This window comes from Manis javanica, chromosome 2, assembly GCF_040802235.1.
Source record: "Manis javanica isolate MJ-LG chromosome 2, MJ_LKY, whole genome shotgun sequence".
Lineage (NCBI taxonomy): Eukaryota > Metazoa > Chordata > Mammalia > Pholidota > Manidae > Manis > Manis javanica.
In genome coordinates, this window is record NC_133157.1 from 158,541,108 (window position 1) to 158,566,607 (window position 25,500).

Genomic DNA, 25,500 nt, shown 5'->3' on the forward strand with positions numbered 1-25,500 from the left:
CATGTCTTTGGGTTTGAGGTGAGTCTCTTGTAAGAATCATGTAGATGGGTCTTGCTTTTTTATCCATTCTATTACTCTGTTTTTTGATTGGTGCATTCAGTCCATTTACATTTAGGGTGATTATGGAAAGATATGTACTTATTGCCATTGCAGGCTTTAGGTTCCTGGTTACAAAAGGTTCAAGGTTAGCTTCTTTACTATGTTACTGTCTAACCTAACTCACTTATTGAGCTATTATGAAGACAGTCTGATGATTCTTTATTTCTCACCCTTCTTATTCCTCCTCCTCCATTCTTTGTATGTTAAGTGTTTTTTTGTGTGTATGTGTTCTTTTGTGTTTATTTTGACTGCTTTTGTGGGTAGTTGATTTTATTTTTTGCCTTTAGTTAGTATTTGTTCCACTTTCTTTGGTGTGATTTTATTTTCTCTGGTGACATCTTTTTAGCCTTAGGAATGCTTCCATCTAGAGCAGTCCCTCTAGAATACCCTGTAGAGGAGGTTTGTGGGAGGCAAATTCCCTCAACTTTTGCTTGTTTGGGAATTGTTTAATTCCCTCCTTCATATTTAAATGATAATTGTGCTGGATACAGTACCCTTGGTTCAAGGCCCTTCTGTTTCATTGCATTAAATAGATCATGCCATTCTCTTCTGGCCTGTAAGGTTTCTGTTGAGAAGTCTGATGATAGCGTGATGGGTTTTCCTTTGCAGGGACACCTTTTCTCTCTCTTTGGCTCCCTTTAATACACTGTCCTTGTCTTTGATCTTTGCCATTTTAATTACTATGTGTCTTGGTGTTGTCCTCCTTGAGTTCCTTGTGTTGGGAGTTCTGTGTGCTTCCATGTTCTTAGAGGCTATTTCCTCCCTCATTTGGGGGAAGTTTTCAGCAATTATTTCTTCAAAAACACTTTCTATCCCTTTTTCTCTCTTCTTCTTCTTCTTCTTGTACCCCTATAATGTGGATATCGTTCTGTTTCTATTGGTCACACAGGTCTCTTAGTATTCTTTCATTCCTGGAGATCCTTTTATCTCTCTCTGCATCAGTTTCTCTGCGTTCTTGTTCTCTGATTTCTATTCCATGAATGGTCTCTTGCATCTCGTCCATTCTGCTTTTAAGTCCTTCCAGAGATTGTTTTATTTTTGTATTCTCCCTTCTTAGCTCTTGCATATTTCTCTGCAAGCCCATCAGCATGGTTATGACCTTTATTTGAATTCTTTTTCAGGAAGATTGGTTAAATCTATCTCCCCAGATTCCCTCTCAGCGGAGGATGTCTGGGTTAGTCTGGTCTGTATCAAATTCTTCTGCCTTTTCTTGGCAATAGAGGTAGTCGTAGGCAGTTCGCACGTGTATCAGCTGGGAGAACCAAGTCTCTTTCCACTTGCTCCTGGCCTTCCTTTCCTGGGAGAACAGTGACCCCTAGCGGCTTGTGCTGGGCAGTTGCATGCAGATGGGATCTCTGATTCTTGCCCGGCCGCTGTGGAGTAAGCTCCGCGCAGTTGCCACTTCGTGAGGCACTAGGTTCTCGGAGGTGTAGATGTAGCCTGGCTGTTGTCCTGTATCTTCTGGTCTCTTAGGAATAGTTGTATTTGTTGTATTTTTAAAAATATTTATGTTTTTGGAAGATTTCCACTGTCCTACTCACGCCGCCATCTTGGCTCCTCCTCCACTATTTTTTATAAACCAGCAAAACCATGATATGAAAACCTGACAAGGATACCACAATAACTAAAACAAACCCAATAACTAATTATATGCCAGTCTTTTAGATGAACAAGGTGAACACAGATATAAAAACCCTAACAAAATATTGAAAAATCCAATCCAGAAAAAGTTATGTATGATTATCAACTTTGTTTTATGCCAGGAATGCAAGATTGGTTTTACATTTTAACATCAATACATTAGAAAAAATTCACATTAAGATCCTTTGTGAATATAGACAGACAAAGCAAAGCAAGCAACATTTAAGAGGATTATACACCATTACTAAGTGATATTTATCCCAAGAATGCTTTGTTGGCTTAACATTCAAAAATCAGTATAATACATGACATCAACAGAACAAAGGACCAAAACCATTTGGTAATCTTGGTAGATGCAGAGAAAGAAAGTTACAAAATCCAACATCCTTTCATGATAGAAACACCAACTAGGAATACAAGAGAACTTTCTCAACCTGAAAAAGGCCATTTAGGAAAAACACATAGGTAACATCATACTTAATGGTAAAAGACTGGGTGCTTTCCTGGAAGCACCAGGAAGAAAATGAGGATTGTCTGCTCTCACCACTTCTAGTCAACATGGTTCTGGAGGTCCTAGCCAGGGCAATTTGGCAAGAATATGAAATAAAAGGCATCCAGACTGATAGGAAGAAATAAAACTATCTGTCTTTGCAAATGACATGATCCTCTCTACTGAAAATGCAAAGGAATACACACAAAAACTCCACTATTAAATTACAAAATTTTAAAAATCAGTATGATCAACAATGTTGCAGGATAGAGATCAATAAGGAAAAATCCACTGTATTTCTATGCACTAGCAATGGACAATCCAAAACTGAAGAAGACAATTCTATTTACAATAGCATCAAAAATAATGAGGAATAATTTAACAGAAGTGGAAGACTTTTACACTGATAACTACAAAATTTAACTGAAAGAAATGAAAGAGGATCCAAGTAAAGGGAAGACATCCATGTTCATACCCTCCAAAGAAACCTACAGATTCTAAATAAATCTATATCAAAAGCCAGATGTCTTTTTTGCAGAAACTGACATGCTGATCCTAAAATACGTATGGAAATAACAAGGGATCCATAATAACCAAAACATGAAAAAAAGGAACAAAACTGGAGGGCTCACATTTTCTAATTTCAAAACTTACTAGAAAGCAACAATAATCAAGATAGTGTGGTACTGGCTTATGAACAGAAATTCAGATTAACAGAATAGAGTTGAGTGTAGAAGTAAATTCTTTCTTTCTTGATCAACTGATTTTCAACAAGAGCATCAAGACAATTCAATAGAGGATTAGTCTTTCCAACAAATGGTGAAGGGACAACAAGATATCAATATGTAAAACAACTGACTATAAAATGGTGCAGCTACTTTGGAAAATGGTTTAGCAATTTTCCCAAATGTTAAACATACAGTTTCTATATGACCCAGAATTCTATTCCTAGGTATATACCCAAGAGAGCAAAAAACAAGTATTCAAACAAAAACTTGTACATGATATTTACAGCAGCATTATTCATAATAACCAAAAAGTGAAAACCACCCAAATGTCCATCAACAAATAAATGGATAAACAAAATATGGTATGTCTACACAATGGAATATTTGGCTATAAAAAGGAATGAAAGTATTGCTAGATGCTACAATACATATGAACCTTAAATGCATGTGAAGCGAAAGAAACCAGCTGCAAAAGATCACATATTGTATGATTCCATTTATATGTGATGTCCAGAAAAGACCAATCCAGAGAGACAAAAAATAGTTAAGTGGTTGCCAAGGGGAGGGGGTATGGGGATTTCTTTCTGAGGTGAGAGAAACATTGTGGAATTACACAGTGGTTCACACAACTCTGTGAATATACTTAGGAACCACTGAAATGTACACTTCGAAGGTATGCTTTATGGTATGTGAATTATGTCCCCAAAAAGTGGTTATTTAACAAATTTTACTGAAAAAAATTAAAGGCACAAAGGATGAAGAATTGCTGAGACAAGCCTGAACAGGGACAGGGCTGGAGGACATAAACTGTCAGATATGAAGAGTTACACAGAGCAAACCAGAGGTGATATATTTTTAGAACTGGAACTATTACAATTCCAAGTATAACACTAAATATACTACTGTAATGTCAATGTATTTTCAATCAAAAGCCAAAAGGAAAAAAGTGGTTAGATGCAGGCTCTAACATGAAGCACTGACAGATTAAGCAATCCCAAAATACGGGCAGGGGTTATAAAGAGTTTTTTTCTTAAAAATATAAACAAGATCTCTGAAAACACAGACTACCACTCTCTAAGTTAGTTAATCACCAAAACTGCCCATATCCATGAGGGAGAAATTTAGAAGACGACTTTTGAGGGTAAGAACTGAGCCTAGGGAATCACAAAACTGTACAATGGGGTAAGTTTGCTTTGCCTCTAGTTTTGCTAAAAAGCAGAATATAATTTTATTGATTTTAAATCTTATTAAGATTAAAAATAAAACTCAACATTAAAAAAAAAAGGTTTCTACCCCAGATGTTTCACTGCTTACTGAATACAAACCTGTTCCTTTCCTAGAAGACCTGCCCTTAGTCACTGTTGGTTTCTTCTTCACAGCTGGTGGCTGAAATGCAGAATGTTCTCTCCACCTCCGAAGCTGAAAATTAATGAACTTCCACATCATGAAAGCTTGGGTAATGCAAATGGATGCCAAAACAGCAATTCTGAGAATATTAAGAAATAAAAAATCAGAGTGAATCAATAAAATTCCCACTTTGTTGACAGGATTATGTTATTATTCCATTAATATTAATCCCAAAAGTTAAGCAGTTGCTTTAGTGATTTAGGAAACTGAAATGGGTATGAATCCAAATCAAATGAATATTCTCCCTAATTTTTCCCATAATCCAATTTTTAAAAAGATGATTTAATCATAAACTGATAATATACACCACAGAGTAGTACAAAGTTGAGAAAAATGTTAAATGAACCATACCTAACAGCCAACACATTGAAGTTCCCAGTACTGAAATCCAGCTTCTGATTCTCTGCTCTTGCAAGGCCAAAGCCAACAGTAAGCACTGAGAGAATCAGAGTCAGAAGTCTTCCAAAAACAAACAGTACTGCCCACAGAGAAAATCTGTAGGAAAAATTAGTCAAATTCATAAAATTGTGAAGAAAAGATTGTAATAGGAAATAAAAGTCCTATTAAGTAAATGTTTATTAGAACAGCATTTCTTACTGTTCTGCAAAAAGGATTCTGAAATAAAATGTTTGGAAAATGCTACATATTATATCATGCTCCTGTAGATACATAACTTAGTATATTCAAGGTTCTAGGAAGTCCAGAAAAGAAATGTTTTGACTTTTTGTTTAACTGATCTTTTTAAATAAAATTACTATTAATGGTCCTCAGACTAGTGGTATATAATTTTGAAAAAGTTTGGGGAAAATAAAAGGTGTGCTGTAAACATAGACATCCAATTCCCATTTAAGAGTTATAATTTTACTTTTTTTAAGGCTTTACACATTTTTACAAGTCATACTACTATAATTCTATTTTCAGTACAATTTTCCCATAAAAAATTTTAATATCATTAAGGTTATACAATCTATTATTTCATTTTCTTCTTGCCTATTACTATTACCTCTATAATCACTTCCCTATTACTACTTTTCCAAAAGAAAAACATGGATTAAACAAGATGGAAGTTATAACAGAAAAGTAAAACCAAAAGCCTTCAAAATACAAGTTGCAATGTATTTCCCTAAGAAAGACTCCATTTTATAGAATAAAATACCAATCTGAACTGCTAAAGTTTCACTTTAATTAAAGCTACTACTAACAGCTCATGAAGTAATATAACTGCCATAGCATGTACTTTGGCAACACAGGCACTGACTCTGATAAGAAACTGAATGGCTCAACAACTTACCCTTTCTGATACTTTTCATCACTAAAATAGAACAGGCGGGAAATGTGGAAAAGAAATTCAACAAAATAATGCAGCACCAAAAGAACAAGTCCTAGATGATTCAAGCTGTTAAAAAGAACATATTTAAAATGCAAAGATTAATTATCAATTAAGACATACTTGCATACTATTTGTCTAACCCATATATACACCCCAAAAAAATCCCAACTCACTTCAAAAGATAAGCTCCAGCAATGTGAAAGAGGTAAAGACCAATGTAGACAAGCTGACGAGGAATATCTTCCTGCAAACAGAAAATTGCATTATAGAATAAAACATGCTGAAACATTTCTGCTCCTTAGGAGCAGTGTGGTGGAGTGAAAAATGTACCATTAGAGGAGTAGAAGACCTAAAGGCTATTCTGCCCCAGCATCCTACGCCATTTGCTTATCCCAATTAACTACACGGCTTTTACAAGTCATTTAACCTCTCAGCTTCAGCTACATTACCTGCAAAATATGAGTGATACCAAAAAAAAAAAAAAATGAGTTAATACCTACGTTTGCTTGAAACAGATGAAACTCAAAACTCCTTTCAGTGTTAAGATCTATGGTTCTTTTTATAATAAACACTTACTAAATAACACAGTACTAATAACCGTAATGATGTCCTAAATAAAATTGCTGTTTACAGCAGTTGAGATGCTTTTGTTTACCTAAATAGCATAAATAGAATAAAAGTGTTCACACACTTTTGAGTAGTTCAAGCTAAATTTGTCCCTTTCATCGTCAGTTACAGACATTAAAATTGAAGGTTAATGTTTTATCTTTTGTCTTAGGGTATCACCTAATGGCATATTCTTTCTCCTCTTAAAAACCCTGTAAGCCAGTATCTAGATTTTTATTTTTGCTTCTTTTTTCCTTCCATAGTCCCTGGTGACCTGGTTATCTTAGAAACAGTGTTTTTAAAATATGTAAGTCAAGACCTACTAGAGAATAGAGAAATCCTTTAGGATATAACACTAACATCTTTTAAAATATGAAACAGAATAGAAAATGCTAGTGTACAGCACACTACACTGTTTCACGAAAATTTTATTCCAGGTTTCTTTCTCTCTCTCTCTCTCTCATACACACACACAGAATTATGACATAAAAAAATCTATATATAGCACTATGTTTTGGGACATTTGGGGAAAATTCTCAGGGTCTAAATTCCACCAAATTTACAGTGGCTCTTCCCATTACAGAGAAAAGTATCTTTGAGAATAAACTGTCTTAAGATCTTCTCCACATAATTTCTAAACTTCCAATGAAATATTTCCTCTTCTAAAAGGAGAGAGAGAAAGGTGCTGAGATAAGAAGTTTAATCACAAGGGGACCTCTTTCTTCTCTAACAATCATTTTAGAACAGCTCAGCTGTAGTTGTTATTACTATGCTATGGATATAGAGGTGTCACTATATATACATGATATATGTTTCCAAGTGTGGTATGTGTATCATGACACTATACAAAATTATTTTAGTTACATAACAAATGACTTTTAACTTTAACCATGATTTTTAAATATTTTAAGTACAGCAAGGTGGTATGTAAAATAACTAGGCATGGGAAATTCTGCCATATTCCTTCAGATGTGTTCATCAGTATGCCAAATTTCTGAGAGGAAAACAGACCAGGGAGACACCCGATACTTACAATGATAGCTTTTTAGTTTTTTATTTACTAAATAAAATACTACTCACTAACCTCATTTCATTACATAAAAACTTATATAAGTCAATGTAAAAAAGTTGATTTGCTAGAATAACTGCTAAAAAATCCCTATTTTACAGAAGTATAATTTCTTAGGAGGATTAGAAAAAAAATTAAATTTAAAGAAGAAACACAAATAAGTTTTAAAAATATGCCCAAAGAATCTAAGCTGCCTATCTTTTTACCCTCTCTGATAAATCTAAAAACATTATTATAAATTACATTATAAAAGCTATTCCATTTCTCGTATCTTTTGTCTTTAAATCTGAACCTAGTTAGGTCAGGGAAGACTGTACTTGCCATTAGCTAAAGAAAAACGCAGAACCTCTTTCCAAATTCAGGTTCAACCTCACATCTTAGTCCTGCCTTTCTGACAGTTGACCAACTGAGTCAATAATAGAGAGTAAAATACCATTACCAGCTTCTGTCTTAACAACCATCAAATGCTTAAGAAGAGCTTTTAAAGTAAAAACTTAAAAATACAATTTTCAAAAGGAGTATCAAGAAACCTCTATCCTCCCTTCAGCTGTATACAAATTGACTAGTGTCTCTAAAGCAATGTTTGCATACTCAAAGCCTAATGAGAGAAAACGTAAAAATAAGTGGCAGAGATGAGTATAACACAGGGATTGGTGGAGATTGTGGTGAACTGGAGAACACTCACCCTAGATTAAAGGCATTCCTATATTACTTAAAAAATACAAAGGTAAAGTTGCAAGATTTTTTAAATGAGAAGTTTCATCTAGGTTGTATTTTAAAAATGGCTGCTTTCAGCAACACTAATGTACGTCAAACTCCTCCAACATTCTCCAACCCTTAAGGGGTTACAGCCCCACTAACATGGTGTTTACATGTCTGAAGCCAACAACAGAGCCCAGCACCACCATCTCTAAGCTTACACATTTCCACAAGGGAAACAGGCGGCTAGTTGAAACTTGGCCCTCTTAGAGGGAGTTCATGGCATCAGTTCACCTGCCACATCACAGGTTTCAATTAAGGAGTCAGCATGTCACCCAAGAGCAGCTCATCACTGTTCTAGAATCTAGAATCTAGGTGAACATACAAGCAGCACAGAGAAAACTATTTTGGTGTCTCAAAGACAATTTCATACATCATCCTATGGTTTTGTTATGTAAATATACCTTTTCTACCAAGAGCCAGAAATAAGGTTTTGCTTATTTGTTTGTTTAAATATTAATAAACTTTTTTAATACCTGAAAGGAAAAATTATCTAATGAAAATGAGTCATTATAAAAGCTCTGCCAAGTTCTTACATATTCTTAATACTAATATTCTAGTAGTTTATTTAAGGATGAAATCATGGAATGATGACTTAAAATTCTGAGTCTTTTTCCATGGAAAATCTAATAAATATAGATTTAAATAAAAAATCCTGAATTATAAGTAACTTCAAGTGACAGTTTTTGTTGTTATCCAATATCTTTTTATGAAAACGGTCAGCTATATACTTTAGTAAATTGCTACTTTTGTAAGAAAATACTTTTCTTAACTATATTGTACTAAAAACAAACTTTAAACAGAATATCATATATATGCCCAAATATAAGGCTAAGATTTTCCCCATAAACCACAGATGGAATCATCTCATATTTAAGTCTTTTCAAAGCTCTTTTACAAGGATTTCTATTGATTATTTTGAACAACAAATACATGCTTGGAGAAGATACTGAGCCCAAAATAACTCAATCAATGTCATTTCTGAATGTTTATAGAGGTCTAGTGGAAGAATCAGTAAGACAGAAGTAAAGATGATGTACTCTGGCAAAACGGATGAGATGATTCAAGAGGCTCCAGGGATGAATGACAGATACTAACAATAAAGTTGCATATGAAAATGTGAATATAACTTTCATGAAGTAGGAATAGGGAAAAGGATTTCTAATTTAATGTACTTTGTATAATATATGTGTTATTAACTAAATAAACTGAGTATTAGAAACAAAGCACATGGCTATGTCATACACACTTACCTGAAACTTCAAATATTCAAGTTGGTTATGAAATTACATTTTGAATCTTCTCATGAGCAAAATGCGTATATTGAAGCATACGTATCATATGTAATTAAAATATTTTCCTTAAAAGAAATTGAGTTATTTGTGACTAGCATACCTCTTGAACTACTATTAACAGTGTTCTTTTCTTTTTTTGTTTCTCTGTAGGACTGGTTCAAAACAATCACTGTACTAGTTTCTTCCAGTAAAGAGTTCTTCCAAAAATAAATTTCATAGAGTAAATTTTAAGAAACTGTTTAACACATATGCAGCTGTTACTTTCAAATTATGTTAATTACTTGAAACACTTATTTGACAGTCATATGTAGTTAAAAATAGTTTCCATTTAAGTTCTAAGTTATGCAAATTATTCCACAAAAATTAAACTGCATTTCTGGAGAAATGCCATCTGGCAGGAACTAAGAGACTGGAAAACTATAGTGAACAATAACAATGTTTCTTTTTATCTACGTGGTCTATGAACAAGATGCAGATATATGGATTAATAATAAAACCCAGAGGTATATCTGTGGGTATACAAGTACATGAAGAAAGCTTTAAATATTTGAGCCACAGTGCTAAAACATCAAAAACTATGACATTTTCAGCAATGCTGACTGACAAAACTCTCTGCAGTGACAGAAATGTTCCCTGCTGTCTAAAGTGATAGTGTGGCCACATGTGGCTAATGAGCACTTGGAATAGGGCTAGTGTGACCAAGAAAGTGAAGCTGGTTTGTACTTATTTTCAATTAATTTAAATGTGGCAAGTGGCTACTCTTCTGGACAGTGCAGCTCAGGACAGTCATGATTCCCATTAGGTGCTTACTTAGGTAAATATGGCAGGGCCACTGGAAAACAGTGAGCCTAAAAATTTTATCTTATTTTGAGACAGTTCTAAGTCAAAGGTCTTACAGGTCACCATCATAATCCTTACAATTAGTTTAGCTAGAAAAACATTCTACTTTCTAAAAATCAACAAAAAGAAATTTTGAGAGATGGTACATGGACTTTAGTTCGGTGCTGTTTTCTAACCACAGTGGACAACATCAACGACAGACACACAGCCCACAAAAAACACAGACACAAAACAGTAGTAAGTCAAATATCTATACTCATGAATTAACTATTTGCATTACATACAGAAATAAGTGTTTGTGGCTTTAGAGAGGGAGAGATAAACTGGTCCCTGGAAAGGTTGTTACACTTCTTTTTTGGAAAGCTTCTTAAAGTAAGAGGACTAGAAAAATGTAAATATATATATAACAAATAGAGTATAATGAACCCAAATATACCTGTGACCCAGCTTCAACAATTGTTAACTCAACCAAACTTGATTCACCCATGTCCCCATGACCCAAGTATCATTTCATATATGTTGATTTTTAATTAGTCTCCTCCAAAAAAAGGAAAAGTACTTGATTAATTTATCAGAGGGAAAAGGCATGTCAGGGAAAAGAACTGATGTATTGGAATTATAAACTTAGGGGCTATCGTGTGACTGAAGGCTAAAGTGAGAGTGAAAGGAAAAGGGACCAGGAAAGAGGGTGCACAGATGGAAGAAGCCCTCCGAACATAGGTGAGCAGCTTTATTTTAGTTTAAATCACAACAGCGATACCTGGTACAAGTGTTAGAAGAGAAAGAGTTACATAAAGGAAACAAAGTTTACTTTGTGTTATCATGGAAGTCTGACCTTAGAAGTACTGAGGGTAAAATGTTTGAAAGGAACTTGCAATGCTTAGTAGTTTACTTATCTGTTCAAATAAACACCTTTTCCACAAGCTAAAAAGGGAATGCTCACCCATTTTAGGAAAAGCCTCACTGGTGAATATTTAACTACGGTTTATTTTTTTAATACTTAACTTTTCTCTGACTTTTACACAGAACTGTTAATGGTAGAATAATCCTTTTGATCTCACTTGTGAAACTAAGAATATCAATAATATGAAACTAATACTACATTTCAAAGTTTGTTTGAATTATACTTTTATTTTAAAATTACTGCTAATTTTAAGACACACAATTATCATGTCAAATATAAAAGATCCTAACTGAAAATAATGACTAAGGTTTTTCAAGAAGTACCTAAGGATATTTAGTCTTTGTGGAAAGAGGGGTAGTGGAAGAATAATGGGGGAAGAGTGGAGGTGAGAAGGAGTGAGGACATTAGAGACATGATTTTGGGAAGATAATTTTGGGAAGATTTCAAAAAAAGGAAGAAAAGACAAGCCAGTCTTTAAAATTACAGAATCACAGCTTACTTTTTTGGTTTTCTGGAAGTAGAGTTCAGGAAAAGCATGAAACCAGTAAGCCAACTGTGATATGTAGAAGAACTTCATTTGAAATCTGCACAACACAAGAAAGCAAAAAAATACCTTATAAAGCATAGTATTTTTAAAGAATAAAGTAAATACAAACACTGGAAACAAACCAAGATATACTAAGTAGCTCTTTGTGTTATCATTCCAGGTCGCCTTACAGTACTCTGAGTACCTTTACACAACTCTCCAACAGCTACTTCCCCTGTCTCCCTAGGATATTCCAACCATCAGTCAATTCCTCTGGATTAAACAGCAGAACATTAATAAAGCAAATCCATTATCTGCAGAACCCTGTTAATATACAAGCTAGCTGGGAGGAAGCAGAGCCCCTTGTCTATTAGTTAATTAATACAGATTAGTATGTCATGTTAGCTAATGAAAATATAAGGAACATGACCCTGAGGGAATCAAATTACAGATCTTAAGGTTCATCAAAAGGGGAAGCAGAAAGGGCAAAAGACTCAAAGAAAAGCAAAGGCGTGCAGATCAACAAGCACCTGAAATTGGGATAATCCCAATTGCAAATATCCCTTGGCTTTTTTTCTTAGGGAAATATGGTAACCCTACCTGGTTGAACACAGAGAGCCCCAAATAAAATGGAGGCAAACAAGGAATAAAGAGAGGAAAAGGGCATAGAAGAGTTCCTCAGGAGATATATCCTAATCTTGTCTAGAATAAAGTCTCCTCTTTACATTATGGTCCTCCAGTCCTCTTTTTTCTCTTTATTTTCCCTTCACCCTCCCCTTTAGAAGTCTGAAACAGAAAACACAAAGCCAATCTGAAACATTTGGGGGGTGAGGGAGGTATACCATTCCATATAAATATGATGTTTGTAATCACACTTTACAGTTTATTCAATTAATGTAATTTTTAAAAGTCAGAATGACTCAGCAGAGTGGGTATTATTGCTGAATTTAAAACAAAGATATGCATGGTCATATTATTCTCTTCATATCTTTTCCTCCAATTCTCCCATCACAGTGCATTTAATGCATATTGTCTAGGTGATGGGCACCTACAGTTTGGCACAATGAAGAATATTTAGTATAAAGAGATAGTTCCTACTGCTATCAAGAGATGTAAGAGTCTTGATGGGCATGGGCACAATGTAAGACTTACATAAACCAGACAGGATAGAATAGTCAAGACAATTTATAGATACTACATAAAATATTATACACCAAAAGGACAAACTCAGGAAAGCAAAAGACAATACAGGCTCAAATAGCAAGGAAAATAAATAAGGAATAGTTGTACTAGAGCTGGGCTTGAAGGATGAGTAATTTAGCTAAATGTCTTTACAACCACTGAGCTTCTTACAGCATTGTACATAAACCTTGGGGGCTATAAAGATAAAAAAGAAAATTTCTACCCTCGTCTTCAAGCTTATAGTATAAGAAGATAAGAAACAGGAGTGAAAAGTGACTGAAGCAAAGAAAAAGAGCAAAAGTATGGAGAAGATGGTGCAGTGAAGAGAGGAAAGGAGGGAGAAGAAAGGGAAAACAGTACTAAATTAAGATTATTGTTCAACTCAGTTTTCTCAAGCTAATAAACATGAAAAAAGCACAAAGGAATTCTTATGGCAGTGGACTGCCACAGACATACTTATTACATGAATTTATTTGCCTGAGGTGCTAAGGAGAAAAACAATTTGCTTAAAAGTGGCATAACCATGGGTCCTTAAGTAAGAAAAGACTGCAAAAAATGACTTACGTCATCAGGTCATGCGGATAAGCCCTCCATAAGATAGTTGGGTCTGAGATGTAGTTTTCCTAATAGAGAAGATGAAAAGTTAGCCTATGAGTATAATGCAGACTTAGAAAGTAAGACTACATGTACTGCACATTTACAATTCTCCATATAAGGCTCCAAAAAGCTTTAATGAAATCAAACATTTTAGTTGTCTTGTTTTTAATTGCATTGAATTGCTTGCTTTAAGCAAAGTGAAAATCACTATGCAAGACACAAAGTAAAAAATGTGTAATTCCTGGCCTTCAAAATTCTCACAAGCCAGTGAAGTAAAATATACATGTATGTAAATAATATAAAATAACCAAAATGTAATGGTACATATCAGAGATAAAACAGCTATGGGAGAGATGAATTCTGTCTTGGGTAATTAGAAGGGTTTCAGGAAAGATGCAGCCCCTGACAGGAGACAGAGAATCAAAGTATTGCCAAATTTTATAGGATCATGTCAACATCCTAACCAAACCTTTTTTACATAACCAAATTTATTGAAAATTGATGCAGATGTAAAAACAAAAAAACAAAAAAAAAAACTCAAGTGATTTATCATTAATATTTTCCCACTGAAACATAACACTTTGTTTTTAAAAATGTTACAGATTTTAAGCTGAAATTTATGTATATCTATAAAGTATCATCAAAGCAGATGGATATTTAAGATAGAACGAGCACTAGATTAAAAGGCTGAGTGTAGTCTCTCTCGAGGATTAAGTACTATACCCTGGAAAATTTACTTTGCCTATTTATTTATCTCTAATATGGTGATTAAAAAAATTATTTGTCCTGACAAACTCAAAAATACATAAACTCTGGAGTCTATATCAATTTAAGGGCTTGTTATTACTAATTATAAAATAGATCTTACCTTCTCCCATCATCAATTAGAATGACAGTTAAACATTTTGACAGCTTTAAGTGAAAAGTTATACATCATTTTAGGTTGCTTGGAAAATAACTGGACTGCTTTTAAAGGATAAAATGACTGGAAACATCATAAGTCATGTAACCTACTAAAAATATCAGACATCTGAGTCATTTTGCTAATACACAGATATCTGCAAATGACTATAAGATATAAAAACAACATTCAGACTGACTAAAAATGAGTAAAGCTTTCTCAAACATTAAACATTGCTTAAAATATTTATGCTTTATAAAAACTAACTAAAAGACTTATTGCTGAAACTTGATTTATACTAGTTCAATATAGCAGAATTCCTAACCTGAGATAAGAACAACCTGAGATAAGAATGCATGTGAGCATTAAAAATGGGACACTATTTTCTGTTCTGGGTATATAATGTAAATACGCTGCAAATACTATGTATGTTATGTAAATGAAAATTAAAGCATAGTACATACTTACAGATATTAGAATGAATGTGCCCCAAATACAAGAAAAAAGGTAGAATGCACTAAGCTGACCAGATTCATTAAACTTGCTGTGTTTTGTTTTGGAGAAATGCATTCGCCTGTTAATTTTCTAAAAATAAAAACAATCATTAGTAATCAGGAATATATTCTAAAATATATTTAATATATGATTATCATAGTACGGAGAGTCAGTATTTTACAAAGTCTAAGATTGTATACTTACATCCAACACATACTCTTGAATTATGGCATGAATAATTATCGCCACTAACATGTAGAAGAAAACTGTAGCCAGATCTTTGATACCATAGTAATAAAGGGACGATGATTCAGTAGCTTGTTCTTCTGAAGGCCAAAAAGGACAGGACACACACACACACAAAAATATACGTAAGATTATAAAAACAGCACTAAGTACAACATAGTTATGGAAACAAACAAAAGACTAACCCAATAAGTAAGTCTTACCAGATATCACAGGTAATTTGCTTCTGGACATCTTGAGTCTTAGGAGCAATGAAAACTGAGGAGACTATCTAGTGATCTAAAGTCTTAGAAATTACTCACAAAGACTTGACACATGTTAGTTACAGCCTTCGAAGACCAAAAAACAGGGAAGGGAAGCCACACTCAGATCCTTGGGAAGACTGTAAACCTGGCATTACCCTGGGAGTAAAGATTAGTTCACACTTAGATTATATCAAAATTATATTTGGCTGTCTTTTCAAAGAAATTTTGAAACTTCCTACTTTCTACCTTTCCTTTCAAACTAGACACTACATTATGAATCTGATGGAAAAACTGATTTAACCTACATTTGATTTAGTTTTGATCTATAAGCAGTAGAGACAGAGGCAACTGCTACTTAAAATTGTGTTTTTGTTTTTTTGTTTTTTTTTGAGAGGCCATCTCTCATATTTATTGATCAAATGGTTGTTAACAATAAAATTCTGTATAGGGGAGTCAATGCTCAATGTACAATCATTAATCCACCCCAAGCCTAATTCTCAACAGTCTCCAATCTTCTGAAGCATAATGAACAAGTTCTTACATGGTGAACAAATTCTTACATAGTGAATAAGTTCTTACATGGTGAACAGTACAAGGGCAGTCATCACAGAAACTTTCGGTTTTGATTAAAATTGTTTTTAAGCCCTGAAACTGCGCTAGTTTTTCAGAACAAATCTTACTCAAATATTTGTAAATTGCTGTAACTTTTCTCGAACTTTATGGGGACCATTTGGGTAAAAGAGCTTCAATCTTTTCTGGCATATTCAAATTTCAAAACATTTTGCCTCAGGGCAAGTTAACTGCCCAAATATGTTAATATTTTATTAATGAAATATCCCATCCTTCACCTATGGTAGTTAATTATATTACTGAATGTCACTACAATCAACTCCCAACATTCAGGAAAAAAAGCTTAAGAAATAAAACCTAAAAGTGTAGTTTGGATGCTATCAGGTAACTCCTAGAGCTTACTGACAATTATCTCTGATCAAAACTGTCAGCGGTAAAGCACAACAAAAAAGTGAAAATAAAATAGGCTTAAAAGGATTATAATTACAGGTCCAAAACATAACTCACAGGTCAGAAAAACTGAACCTCAACACTGTGCCTTTAGAAACCTTAAATGAACAATAGCACTTTAAAGAAATATAATATCTATTCTTAAAATTTTCTTACGAAAAGACTAGAGGGAAAAGAAGGCAAAAAAAAACACTCTTCTACAGAATTTCAAGCCCATTTACAGAAGTATACAATAAACATTAAACACAAAAAACTGCTTTTCATACAATGTATAGGGTGAAGTCAATCAAAAGCATCAGATCTTCTATTATAAAATCATCAAAATAATGTTGCCTAATCATGAATGAGATATGTGAAAATTAATGAAGAGCCTAATGTTCATGGAAATTTCCAAGTTTCTTTAACTTAACTCTTCTACTTATTAAATATAAAATTCTAAAAGAAAACTACCTACCTGTTGCAGGGAGGGTAACATTGTACTGAAGAGTAACAAAAATGATAGAGGCTTTTGCTGTTATCTAGACAGAGAGAAAAAAAAGATCAATTTGTGACCTTCTTTCAAATAGCACATCAAGGGAGAAAAACATGATCAATTCTGCCTCCAAATCAAACAACCAAGGGCATCCTGCAGCATCCTGACAGGCCTAGTAGGAATTCCTGATCATCAAGGAGCTGAGCTTGGGAGTTAATGTAATTCACTAGAGCATTCTGCAGTTTGGATGAGATGGTGTTAATTCACCCCTCACTTTAAGATTTCAAAAGAGGCACTGTGGTTTTAGTAAACAGTGATTTGACAAATAATGATTCTCTAATCTAGACATGTACAATTAACACAACTCCTATCAAGAAAAAAATCAAATGTAAATAGAAGAAAAGGAAGCACAGCTACCAAGACAAAATGGATCAAAGGTAGGGTATATGGTATGTGTCTGTCAATCTTCCATACACCTAGCACAGTTAAATTGTCTGACTATTGGTAAAGTTGTTAGAGAAGAAAAATGGAATGCTTATTCAGTATTTACAAGCACCAGGCAATGTGCTCAACCTTCAGGATAACAAAAAGATGAATGATATAATCCCTGATGACTGGGAGCTCAGTGGGGTCAGGAAGACAGGTTAACAAATTGTTGTAATATTGCAGAATCAGTGCCAATGGGTACTCAGGATAAACAACAAACTTCTTTGGTTTTTATTTTTTTCCTGGAGTGGGGAATGAGGCATGTTCTAGAAATGCTTCCACAGGATGTGGTGTGGAGTCCTTTTGCTGAAAAACGGAAGTTTCTAAGCTCATGAAGGGAATGAAGAATGCATAGGTAGAAGAAACAGAAAGTGCAAAGGTCAAGTAGTAGTAAACATGAGGTCTGGCATATGAATACACATCAGGAAGTGGCAGAAAAGCCTAGGAAAGCTATCAAGTGCTAGAAAGGGCCTTGTTTGCTGAGCTCAGTAGTTTAGATTTTTATTTTAGCATGTCCACAGAATGTTGAGGAGCAGGGAGTTCATTTGTGCTTTTTAGTTAGATCACTGCTTTGCGGTCTCCTAAGTGGTCTCTCAAAGCCCCTCATCCATTCTCCACACTGCAACCAGAAGCACCTTTTGCTCATGTGAACTCTCCCCATGCCCATCCTTCCTCTTCCCCAAACCCCACTCTGAAAATCCTTCACTAGATTCCCATCTTTCTAGGACAGAGAACAAAATCTTTAATGTGGCCCCTACAACAATCCATGGTTTGACCCCTCCTCTCTGCATCTCTAGGCTTATCTCAGACCCTTTCCTCCTGCTCCCTGCATCTTGCATTCCTCTCACTACAGAGTCTGTGCACATGCACTTCTAGCTAAACACTGCTGGAAAACCTTCCTCCTTCAGACCTCAATTCAATCACACCTTTTCAAGGAGGCCTTTCCTGTCTTCTTAGAGTTGGTCCTTTGTTATCTCAGAGAGTTGCGTTTCTTTCTTTCAAAACACACACTCTTGGTGTAATTATATTAATGATTTCTGTCCAGTCATTAGTGAGCTACCTAAGGGCTGGGCCCATGCCTGTTTATGCTCATCACTATATTATATGCTTAGAGAACAGCATGGGGCCTGGCACACATAGGTGATTAATAAATATTACTGAAAAAATACTAGGTAGGATATAAATTCAAATAAGTATGCAAGTCAAGTGTAAGACTTCTGTAAGAGACCACATGAAAGAATTTAAGGCCTGAACTGAGGCAGTGGTAGTGGGATAGACAGAGTATTTTTGAAGCAGCATAATGCTTGGTAAGGAAGAGGGAAGATTATGTATTGATGCTTACATCTTGAATTAGGTAAAAAGTAATACTATGTGGAATACAGGAGAAAGAGCAGGTTTTGGGGGAAAGATAAAAAACAGTTTTAGAGAAACCTGCATTTCTTTGAGATACACAGGTAGAAAGACCAACAGGCAGCTAAAGCCTAACCTTGGAACTTTGAGGAGGAGGCCCTACCTTAAAGATTCAGGAGTCTCTATTTACAGACAGTAGTTGAAGCTGTGGAAGAAAGTACAGAAATCATCTAAAGAGAATGTACAGTATTTGTAGACAAGTAGGACATTAGAACTGTGGAGAAAGCAGAGAAAAAGCTGGTGGCAAAATAGGAAATGGTCAGAGAGAAAGGATTAAGAGGTTTTCTCTCAAAGCCAAGGGGGAAACATTTTAAAAGGTGTAGTTAGTAAAACCAAAATTTCAAAAGAGACATGGCATGAAAAGAGAGCAATGGACTGGATGATTTAAAAAGTCATCAGTGGTCATAGCTTGAGTGATTCCAGTGATGATGAGAGCAAAAGCTACATCACAGTGGTCAGAAAAACCTAAGAGGAACAAAGTATCTAGTCATAGATGCCACATCAAGATTTATGTTGTTTTTATAAGAGAGACTGAGCTTGTGTGGGGGCAATCAGGAAGGTGCCAGGGAAAAGGGAGAAGTTAAAAATATAAGGAGATAAGGGATAGAAAGATCTGGTAAGGAATGAAATATAAGGACAAAGCTAGAAATCAATCTTGAACAGTTTTCTTCTTAAGGTAAGAAAGAAGGTAGCAAAGGATGTGACAGGTAAGTTCAAAAGGCAGGCAATGAAAATATTTACATCTGTAAAACTCTCATTTTCTCTGTGGGGGTAAAAAAACAACGTCATCTGTTAAAGAATAGTAGGAGACTTGAATGACGAGTATTTACATAGTCTTATAGGGAAAGAGTTGGCCAGGAAAAAGTAAAAAGATCACTGGGTGTTATTGATGTCTGAGGTATAAACCTTTGATTTATACTGTTATCTGGCAGCATGAGTGTATGACTTTCTCTGGTAACCTTTAGTAATCCATGAATGGGGAGGCACAGAAAAGGCAACTGGGCTGCATCCATAGTCTGCTTACTTGCAGGGCAAATAGGAAGAAAGACCAAGAGGGGAAGGGAGCTGAGGGCTTGGTGAGTGTAGAATGTGGTTAAAGTCTTCAGGAAGAAAAGCTAAGCAATGATGAGACTAATACATTGGAGAAAAGGAAAGGAGGCCAAGGCACCATAAAAGCTTGGAGCAGGTGGGAGCAGGCAGGGAGGTGAGCAACATGTTAAGTTGAGGCTGTGCTCTGCTATACTGGAATTCAGGAACTGGAAAAAAGGCAGGCCCGAGTGATACAAGTCTGGGAAATGGCCACTAAAGTAAACTGCTTAACTGGGGTAGATACGTAAAGGTCACTTAAATAGAAAATTCCAGTAAGGATTCTGTATTACATCTTGGGTCATTCACATGGATGCATTAGAGCAGAATGATATAACATGAGTTTTCAAGGTATCACTGTTTTCATGTGATTATTTTAAATAAAATTGATTACTAAATTTCATTTTTAACATCTTTGATTAGACTTGATACATGTAAACACACAGACACTGTCTCTCTTTATATCCCTGTTTCTAGTTTGGAAACAGGGTCACCTGAGGTCACCACTACCATTGCTAAGAAAAGTTTCAAGAGTCCTTTACAAATGACAAGAGAAATTCTTCAAAGATAAATTTAATAACAAATTTCAAAAGCAACAAAATTAGATTATCTTTTTATGCTAGGCTTCTAAATAAAATTAAAACCTGGCCTCCAGCTAAGAGAAAAATACCAATTATACATTCCAAAGAAGTTTACAGAAAAACTAAACCAGTAGTTGTGCTCCTAGACATTTCTAGGCATAAGCTCCAACCCCAGCTAGCATTCTTTAGTTAAATACTAGTACTACAATTAATAAATAGTAAGGTAAATTACTTTGGAATAAAGTATACAGAAATTTATAATGCATTCAAAAACAAAAGTACCTGAGTCTATGACAGTTTTGGACATTTATAGCACTGCTCTCCATTTACCAGAAAATAATGAGTTTTATTTGGATATACCTGAAATAGGTTACCACAAACTCTAATGAATTATCTAATTTTATGTTGTATGCAATATGGTGAATATCATACTATTTCCTTAATCAAATAGTCAACAATAGGGGTTTGGTCTTCTTGTCATACAGAGATGTTAACTATTTTGTACTTGTTAGAGCAAAGTGTGACATTACTACACTGACTAGATGCCTGAAAGATAAAACAGTTTCTGGATATCAAATTCTACTTTTCCAGAAGCTTACATAAAATTTTCTTGAAAAAAAAAGAAGGAGGAGGGGAGTTAGCATTAAGGCAGGTCATGCTTAAAAACAAAACATCTTCAAAATTATTCCATGGTAGCTGTTAATTATAAATGTCCCCCAAATCTGAATGGCACAAACTAGACGGCTGAATATCTGGAAAATAACTTCCTTCCAGAAGAATATATTCCTCTTGGAAACTCCTAACTCCTCACTCCTGTTCTAGATACTCACTTTCAGAAAGCTTCCCAGTCATACCCTTACATTTTTCAACCAGCCAGATGTTCCTCACTCAATTATGAAAGCCATTAATTACAGACCATCATATGCATTACGTGGACATTATGTGACTGTACTAAAACCATGATTTCAAAGATTCATAAGCAATTCTCAGTGACATGAAGTTTCCTGGAAATCGAACTTACATTTCCCCAAAACATCCTATTTCTTTATCAACCTTTTTGGGGTATATATAATCTCTTTGGATGCTCATTACTGGACCTTTTCTCTCAAATAAAAATGCTGTCTTCTATTTTCCAACTTTGATAAATAACTAATGAAAAATAATAGCTACCATTTATGGCATGCCTCCTATAAGCCAAGCACTGAATTAGGCATTTACATGTTAATTTAATTCTTGAAGTGACCCAAAGAACCCCAAGTTACAGAACAGGAAGTTCTGCAAAGTTAAATGACAGGCCCTAGATCCCCCATTGAGCAAGCTGCAGAGCTGTAACTTGAAAATGGATCCTTTTAGCTCCAGAATCTATGATTCTACAGTGTATCTACACTGATTCTTCATTTGGCCTACTAAAACAGTATCTGCTATTGCTTCATCAATTTTGCCATAAATCCTTTGACATTTCCTTGATATACTTACACAAAAGGCTTAACAGGTTCTACTGCAAAACATCAACATTGTATTATTCTAGCACAAATACTGTAATTCTATGACTACATTAATTTTCAGATTCAGCAGCAGTTATATTAAAAGTCAAATAGTAAAACTAGCCTAGTCAAATTTTTCCTGTATGTACATACCATACTTTCAAATACCAAAACTTTAACATATGGTTAAGTAAAATGTACAACTTGCACAAACTTCCCTCTTGTGTATACTACTTCAATGCTCTCTTTTGAACTAAAACTTCTATTTAGATATTTCTTATGCTTAGATTTGTCAATTTTATAAATTTCTATAAAGAAAATCCAAAATCAAAACAATTAACATGTGATGCAAGGTATAGGCGGCAAACTTCTCTAGAAATATGAGAATGCTAACATTTAAAAGCACAATTATACCATTTCTAAGGATCAGGATTTTTGGTTTTTATATTTCATTTCATTCAAAGCACTGCAAATATGCCTTGTAGATAGTGTTACTCTTAAACTATATTTTTAAAATCAGGAACTCTTACCATGCAGAACAACTTAGGCAAGTTTCTAAAACTGTTTAAAATACTGTATATACATAATTATTACTTTAATATCAGAGCAGAAAGTATATATAGATGTAAAATTAAATGAACACAAATGTTTAGCACTGCATTTTTAATATCATATATTCATTTAATATTTCAAAAAACCATCAGATGACTTTACCCATGTTATGTGATCCTTGCAACAGTGGCTGTGAGAATAGCACAGGTGATGTTATTTCCTTACATAGAACAGAGTAATTGAGGCTCAGCCTTGGGTCACCCAGTAGATAAGTATCACAGGACCAGCCTCAAACAAAGCCAGGGACTTAAACGTTAATTTCCTTCTACCTTTCCCCTTTCCTTCCACCACTACCTCCTTAGTGGTAGTGGACTTTAGTGGTAGTGGGCTAAGTGGACATAAATGACACTATCAGCAATTCAGTAAATCTGTATCTGGGCCAAAAAAAGAGAGCCCATTTGAAGAGAAGTGAAAAGAAATTAAAATATTTACCTATAATAACAGTTAAAAAATTCACCTGGGCTCCATTTAACAAATATATTCATTTTTTTGGTGACTGGCAATCTCATACCACCAGTTTTTCTCAAGAATTCTTAATGTCACTCTTCCAACAAATTCTTTTAAGCAAGTCCTATATCTCAAGCACTATTCTAGGCACTGCAGACGGACTAGTAAAAACCCCCAAATTTCTTCCCTTACTGAGGTTACATTCCAAGGGGAAAGAGATAAAAAATAAAATATTTAGTATGTTTGATGAAGCCTAAGAGCTAAAAAGAAAAAAAGGAAAATAAAATAAGGAATGGGCGTGTGCATCAGGGAGCGAGGGAAGGAAAACCGCAGGATGTTAAACGTTCGCCTTGCAACGTTTATTAGCCACATTCAACAGCTGTTAAATAAGTAGTCAAAACATTAGATACGTGGGATGAGAATTTACACACTCCTGACATTTCTATCCCCTCATACGTCAAGAAACAAAAAGAAAATTGCTCGACTCCTTGGCTCTGCTGTTCAGAACCTCGATTTCTGTATCAGACCTCGTTTCTTTAAGGAAAAGAGCAAGTGCCACGGCAAAAAGTTCGATAACTGGTATTAACACCACTTTGGGAGACAAGAACCCACACAATCGGGTGTGCCTCGGCGTGCTGAACCCGAGGCAGTCCTCGCAGCCCAGCGGCCGCCGCCCTTCCAGGAGACTGCGGACGCCCGGCTCCATCTGTTTCTAGTTCGCCCCAAACTCGGTCCTACAAGAGGCCCCCACGGCACGGGGCGCTCTCCGGCCGCCCGAAGCCCGGCCTCCACTCTTCCCCAGCCTCACCGCCCGATGCGCACGGCGCCGCCGGCCATCCCCTCACCCGCTCACTCGCCCAGAGCCAGCTCGGCAGCCGGGGCCGCCCCCGCTGCCCGCCGGCCCTTCGCCGGCTGCCACGTAACCCTTCGCGGGAACCAGGAACTGCGCGGCGCGGCCGGCGGGAGGGGCGGCGGCGGGAGGGGAGGCGTGAGCGGAGTCCGGGGACGACGCGGCGACCCCCAGTCCGCGCGGGCGGCGGCAGGCCCGCCGGGGTTCCGCACCCCTGGGACGGCGCGGGGCCGGGCAGGCCCGCTCCTCGCGGCCAGGGGATCGCCACCTTCCCGGCCCGGCTCCGCCGCGGTCCCGGGCCGAGGGGCTGAGGCTGGAAGGCTGGTGAGGGGCGGCAGGGCGCGCGGGCGGCTGGGGCGCGGGGCGGGCTCACCTCGAACATGAGCCCCAGCAGGAAGACCATCGCCACACAGGAGACTATATCCGCGTGATTCTGCAGGATGAATTCGTGGCTCAGGACCGGGGGACTCTTGGAGCTCCTCTTGCGAACCGCCATGGTGAAGCCGCCGCCCGTGCCTGCAGGTGCTGGCGCCCCGGCTCCGCTCTTCCCAGCTGCTCACCGACAAGCTACCGCCGCTGCCTCCCCCTGGCTGCTCCTTACAGCCCCGTCGCTGCAGCTAGCTGGGGCTTCACTTCCCATCCCAGAGCCAGTACGCAGCCGCCGGGGCAGCCCGGGGGGGCGGGGGGGGGGAAGGAGCGCACACGAGAGGTGAGCATGCGCACTGACGAGACGGCGCTGGCTCGTGCAGCGGCCGCCCTTCGAAGCCCACAGCGCCTCCTGGGGACCGGAGGTCGTAAGCCCGCAGCCCGGCCAATGCTAGGAACCTGAGCCCCGCGCCCCCTGCTCCGCGCTGGGGCGGGGTTGGGAGTCGTGTGAGCCATGAGTTTCCGGCGACTAGTTAGGTTAGAAGGTGGCGGAGTCCGCTGGCCTTCCCGCCTTCCTGGCCTTCCAGAGCTTGGGTGTCAGTGCCTGCTTCCATGTTGATTGTCACTTGTTGAAAACCCCTGCCACCAAGATAATCTAAACATACGACTACAGCCTAAATACACAAGGGTACGGTATGTTCTTCATTTTTATCGTCTGCCTCAACTATTAACCTAAAAGAGTTATTTAAACACTCCTGGGCACTTTTTTCTATTCTTTGAACTAGTTTTTTTTAAAAGAACAGGATCCCACCTACGAATCCCCACTCCTATACCAATTCCCCACCCCCTGGGTCTCCAGTTGAAGACACTGGGATCAGTTTGGGTTACTTGCTTCATATTTACTAATGCTTCATAGTAATATCCAAGGAGATGGTATAAAAGGTTTGTGGATTGGACATGTCCTCTAATTTCATCTTTCTGCCCAAACCAAGACGCCTTTGTATTCTTCTGATGAATTATACCACTGTTGATGCATTTGCCAAATCTAGAAACCAAAATCTTCCTGGACTGAGCCTTTCAGCATCCATCCACATCCAAACTATTACCAAACCCAGGCAATTCTGTCCCCTTCCCTCTTCTCTCCTCCCATTACCATAACCCCAGGAGGGGACTCACCTTTGGCCTACAATATTAAACTCTGTGTAATCATTTAGTGGTCTAAAGGAACATGGGTTTTTGAATCATAATTCTGCCATTTATTACTTATATGGGCATGGATAAGTTACTTAATCTCTGTGAGACTCAGTTTCTTCATTTGTTAAAGAA

At 36.6% G+C, this 25,500-nt stretch overlaps 1 protein-coding gene across 3 annotated transcripts in view; it reads right to left on the reverse strand.

Annotated features, from left to right (window-relative positions):
* The window catches only part of TRAM1 (translocation associated membrane protein 1), a 41,353-nt gene extending 16,691 nt beyond the window's left edge, over positions 1-24,662 (reverse strand). Inside the window, exons 1-11 of one of the 3 annotated variants that reach the window (XM_017661345.3) lie at positions 24,182-24,236; positions 16,835-16,898; positions 15,319-15,516; positions 15,074-15,195; positions 14,843-14,959; positions 13,441-13,499; positions 11,668-11,752; positions 5,869-5,939; positions 5,657-5,761; positions 4,717-4,860; positions 4,284-4,444 (exon numbers count right to left, since the gene is read on the reverse strand). In XM_017661345.3, coding sequence (XP_017516834.1) covers positions 4,284-4,444; positions 4,717-4,860; positions 5,657-5,761; positions 5,869-5,939; positions 11,668-11,752; positions 13,441-13,499; positions 14,843-14,959; positions 15,074-15,195; positions 15,319-15,349 — 895 coding nt within the window. In that variant the 5' untranslated portion in view covers positions 15,350-15,516; positions 16,835-16,898; positions 24,182-24,236. Of the gene's footprint in view, positions 1-4,283; positions 4,445-4,716; positions 4,861-5,656; positions 5,762-5,868; positions 5,940-11,667; positions 11,753-13,440; positions 13,500-14,842; positions 14,960-15,073; positions 15,196-15,318; positions 15,517-16,834; positions 16,899-24,181 lie in introns of all 3 variants that reach the window. The other 2 variants (XM_036998041.2, XM_073229673.1) reach the window with 2 other exon arrangements.
* Between the last annotated feature and the right edge of the window lie 838 nt (positions 24,663-25,500).